Below are 5000 nucleotides of genomic sequence, written 5' to 3'. Positions count from 1 at the left end.
AATGCCAATAATAATAAAAATAACAACAACAATAATAATAGTAATAATAACAATAACAACAATATTAATAATAATAACAATAATAACTGAAAAAATAATAACAATAACTATAATAACTACAATAATAATAACAATAACAACAACAATAATACTAATCGTAATAACAATTATCATACAAATGATAATGATAATGATAATGATAATAAAATTAACATTAACAATAACAAATAATAGTGACGATAACATGTTGACACCAACATTGTCAACAACAGTGATGATGACATGATGATAACAGCAACAACAATAATGATAACAATGAAGATAATAATGTTTGTAGCAGACATAATGACAATGATATTAAGAGCGACAAAAGAAAAAAAACAGCAATAACATCATTAATTAAGCCCTCGCCGGCCCTAACAACAACAAAAACAAAAGCGGCGACACAAAAACTCGGACACGCCCCCCCCCCCCCAAGTGACACATTCGGACAAAAACACGAGCCGACAGCTTCACGAGAGCGCAAGGTCGCTTACATCACCAGAACCCGACACTTCCGCTCTTAACTTCCTTCCCCTTCCCCCTTTCACCCTCCCCCTTCCCCCTCCTTCTACTCCTCTTTCCCTTTCTCCATCTACGTCCTTCTCTTCTTTCTCCTTCCCATCCCTCCCTCCCTCTTCTCCTCTTTCCCTTTCTTCATTTGCGTCCTTCTCTTCTTTCTCCTTCCCCTCCCTCCCTCCCCCTTCTCCTCTTCCCTTTCTTCATTTGCATCCTTCTCTTCTTTCTCCCCTTCTCCCACTGCTCTTCTTTCTCCTTCCCTTTCCCCCTAACTCTTCTTTCTCTTTCTCCTCCCTCCCTTTCTCCCTTTGCGTCTTACTCTTCTTTCCCCTAACTTCCATCTTGGTCTTTCTACTTCTCTTTCCCTCTCTCCCCTTCCCCTCTCTCCTCTCATTTCCAACCCCCCCTCCCGCCTCGTTCATTCCCGCCCCCTCCATGTCTTTCTCTTGCTATTTTCATTTCCTCTCCATTCCCTTCCTTCTTTTCTCTCCTCTCCTATCCTCCTCTTCCCTCTTTCCTTTCGTCTTCTTTCATTCCTGCCCTGTATCTTCTCTTTCCTCCTTTCTCCCTCTCACTCCTATTCCTCATTCTATTTCCCCTTCATCTCCTTCTTTCCTTTCTCTTCTCTCCGTTCCTCCTTTTGCCTCCTTCCTCTCACCCACTCTCATTCCTCCTCCTGTTCTTCTCTTCCCTCTTTTCTCCCCCTCGCTCTCACTCCTCTTTCATCTATCTTTCTCCCTCTTTCCCCTTTATTACTCTTCCACCCCTTCCCCCTCCTTCTCCCTACTGCCCGATGCATCAAAACAGAGAGAGAGAAAAAAAAACATGAAACGGTCGTGTTTCCTGTTTATTCGAAAATCCTGTGTAGTCTTCATTTTGTTTCTTTGTCCACTCTTCCCCTTTCTTTCTTACATTCTTCCTTTCTATCTCTCTCACTCTCTCTCTCTCTCTCTTTCTTTCTCTTTCTCTTTTTCTCTCTCTCTCTCTCTCTCTCTCTGTCTCTTTTTTCTCTCTCTCTTTCTTTCTCTTTCTCTCTCTCACTGTCTCTTTCTCTCCTCTGTCTGTCTCTTTTTTTCTCCTCTCTCTGTCTATTTCTCTCCTCTGTCTGTCTCTTTTTTTCTCCTCTCTCTGTCTCTTTTTTTTTCTCCTCTCTCTGTCTCTTTCTCTCCTGTCTCTACCCTTCCCTTTCACTCCCTTTCTCTCTCCTCTCTCTGTCCTTCCCTTTCTTCTTCCCTCTCTCTTCCTTTGTCTTTCCCCTTTTCTCTACCCTCCCCCCCCCCCTCGCCCGCCCCCAGTCTCCCCTCGACGCGTCACAATCCCTCGGTTCCCTAATGAGCTGATTACCCACCTTCATATTCCCCTCTCGCCGGGTTTATTCGAATTTAGACCCCCCTCCTCCTCTCCCTCTCCTCCCCGCCCCCTCTCCCCTCTCTTCCCCACCCCCTCTCCTCTCCCTACCCCTTCTCCCCTCTCCTCTCCACCCCCTCTCCCCTCTCTTCCCCATCCCTTCTCCCCTCTCCTTCCCCTCCCTCCCCTCCTCCCATCCCCACCCCCTCTCTCCCTCTCCTCCCCACCCCTCTCCCCTCCTTCCATTTAACTTTCTTTTCGGGTTGAGTTGACTGCTCGTTTTCTTTATTATTATCTCATGATGTATAGTCTTTCTTACGTTTTCTTTCTTGTTTATTTCTATTGTTTATTGTCTTTTTTCCCATTGAGTATATTATTCTTTTTTATTCATTATACTCCTCTCCTTTATTCTTTGCTTCCTTTCAATTTCTCTTTTTCTCAATCCCTTAACCTTTCCTACTTTCACACTTTCTTTCCCCCCTCCTCCCCCCTCCCTTTAATTTAATTTAACCTTTAATTTCTCACATTTTCCTTTGTCTTCCCTTTAGCCATCATCCACTTTCTCGCACTTCCTTATCCTACCCGCCTTCCTCCCCCCTCCTTCCCCCCCGAGACGCAGCCCCACCTCAGACCTGTTTCCTTGGCAACAAACCCCTCACTTTCCCCTCACCAATGGCTTCCTGACCCCTGTTAATAAAAACAAATCGAGATCACGAAAATTACATATCAACACGGAGAAAAAAAAACAATAATAAGATAAATCAGTCCATAAAGATAATGAGTAAATCAATAAATAGATGAATATGGAAACGTAAAAGACTAATTAAACAACCGTATATATAAACTTTCGGTAGACGACGACAGCAATTAACGAACAAATACACACCAGTAAGTAAACAGAACTATAAATCACATAAAGGTGGTGGTGTTTATTAAATCATTAGATCACTAACCCCACAAAAAATAAACAAATGAAACAAGCTCCTCATTTCATATTCCCCTCACTCGCGGCGCAACAAATCCACTGGTTTCCCCTCCTCCCCTTTCCCCTTTCCTCCTTCCTACTTTTCCTACTCCTCTCCTCTTCCTCTTTCTCCTCCCCTACCTTCATCCTACTCTCTCTCCCCCCCCCCTCCCCTCTTCCTCCTATTCCTCCTTTTCTTACTCCTCCTCTCCTCTTCATCTATCTCCTCCTTCTTCTTCCTCTCCCTCCTCCTTTTCCTACTAATTTCTTCCTGTTTCTCCTCTCCTATCCTCAATTTTCTCCCTCTTCCTCCTCCACCCCCCTCTTCGTCCTTTTCCTAATCTTCCTCTTTCTCCTCCCCTATCCTCCTTCTTCTCCCCTCTTCCCACTCCACCTTTTTTCTTCCTCCCCCCCTCTTCCCCTTTTTCCTAATCTTCCTCTTTCTTCTTTCCCCCTATCCTCCCTCCTTCTCCCCTCTTCCTACTCTACCTTTTTTCTTCTTCCTCCTCCTCCCCTCGCCCTCCTTCCTGCTCTTCCTCCCCTCAACATTCGACACAGATGGCCACCTGACCGTAACCCCTCCGCTTTCTCCCCTCATTCTACCCCCCCCCCTCCTCTCTCCCTCTCTGTACCCCCCCCCCCCGCCCCGCCCCCGTCCCTTACCTATGATCATGAATAATGGCTCATGACACTTCCCCTCGACGCCGCCATGTGTCTTTCGCCCCTGTCCGTGTTTCCACTTGATTCTCAAACCTGCTCTCTTTCTCTCTCTCTCTCTCTCGCTATCGCTCTCTCTCTTTCTCTTCCCCTCTCTCACTTTCTCTTTCTCTTCCCCTCTCTCACTTTCTTTCTCTTCCCCCTCTCACTTTCTCTTTCTCTTCCCCTCTCTCACTTTCTCTTTCTCTTCCCCTCTCTCACTTTCTCTTTCTCTTCCCCTCTCTCACTTTCTCTTTCTCTTCCCCTCTCTCACTTTCTCTTCCCCTCTCTCACTTTCTCTTTCTCTTCCCCTCCCTCACTTTCTCTTTCTCTTCCCCTCTCTCACTCTCTCTTTATCGCTATCGCCATCGTTCTCTCTCTCTCTTTCCCTTTCTCACTCTCTCTTTCTCTCTCGCTATCGCTATCGCTATCGTTCTCTCTCTCTCTCTTTCTTCCCTCTCTCACTCTCTCTTTCTTCACTCTCTCTGTTTCACTTCCTCCCTCTCTCTCTCTCTCTCTCTCTCTCTCTCTCTCTCTCTCTCTCTCTCTCTCTCTCTCTCTCTCTCTCTCTCTCTCTCTCTCTCTCTCTCTCTCTCTTTATTGCCAAGCCTTGCCCACTCTCTCCAGTTTCATTTCCTCTTTTACTTTGCTTTTTCCTTTTTTTCTAATCCCCAGTTTTCCTCTTCTCTCCCCTTTTCAACCGCTCCACTTTCTTTTTTTTCCATTTCCTCTTTCCTCTTTTCCTTTTACACTCTGTTTTACTACCATTCTTTCCTCCGCTTTCTCTTCTTTTCCACTTCCTTTTTGTCTTTGTTCCCTCGTTCCTGATCACTCTCATATCCAACCTCTGTTTTTCACTTCCCTTCAATTTTACAATCTTCTCTCGTTTGTTTTCCTCCCCCCCCCCCTACTCGCCTTCATTCCTCCCTCCCTCCCCACACCACTCCCACCCCTCTACCACCCTCACCCCTTCCACACACTTCTCCTTCACCCCCACCCCTCCCACACCCTCCTCCTCCACCCCTACCCCTCCCACCACCCCCCACCCCTCCTCCTCCCTCACCCCTCTCTCCCTCTCCCACCACCCCCATCCCTCCCCCACCCCTCTTCCCCTTACCCTCCATCTCCCTCCTCCCCTCCCTTACCCCTCCCCCTCAGCCCCTCTCTCCCTCCTCCCCCTCCCTTACCCCTCCCTCCCTCTCCCCTCAGCCCCTCTCTCCCTCACCCCTCTCTCCTCCACCCCCACCCCTCCCACCACCCCCCACCACCCTCCTCCTCCCTCAGCCCCTCTCTCCCTTACCGCCTCCTCTCCCACACCATCCCCCTTCACCCCATCCCTTCCTCACCCCTCCCACCCCTCTTCCCCTAACCCTCCATCTCCCTCTCCCTCCTCCCACCCTTACTTACCTTGACGACGGTCCCAACGGGCGTGTGG

The 5000-nt window shown here is 47.7% G+C and overlaps 1 protein-coding gene across 9 annotated transcripts in view; it reads right to left on the bottom strand.

The window, feature by feature from the left end:
- The window catches only part of LOC113806055 (proton channel OtopLc), a 368606-nt gene that overhangs the window by 144807 nt on the left and 218799 nt on the right, over positions 1-5000 (bottom strand). For all 9 annotated transcript variants that reach the window (XM_070142529.1, XM_070142536.1, XM_070142531.1 and 6 more), the window contains exon 3: positions 4973-5000. This exon is cut by the window's right edge and continues 136 nt beyond it. In XM_070142529.1, coding sequence (XP_069998630.1) covers positions 4973-5000 — 28 coding nt within the window. The remainder of the gene's footprint in view (positions 1-4972) is intronic.

Source organism: Penaeus vannamei, chromosome 29 (genome assembly GCF_042767895.1).
Source record: "Penaeus vannamei isolate JL-2024 chromosome 29, ASM4276789v1, whole genome shotgun sequence".
Classification (NCBI taxonomy): Eukaryota; Metazoa; Arthropoda; class Malacostraca; order Decapoda; family Penaeidae; genus Penaeus; species Penaeus vannamei.
This window is presented reverse-complemented; position numbering and strand designations above follow the sequence as displayed.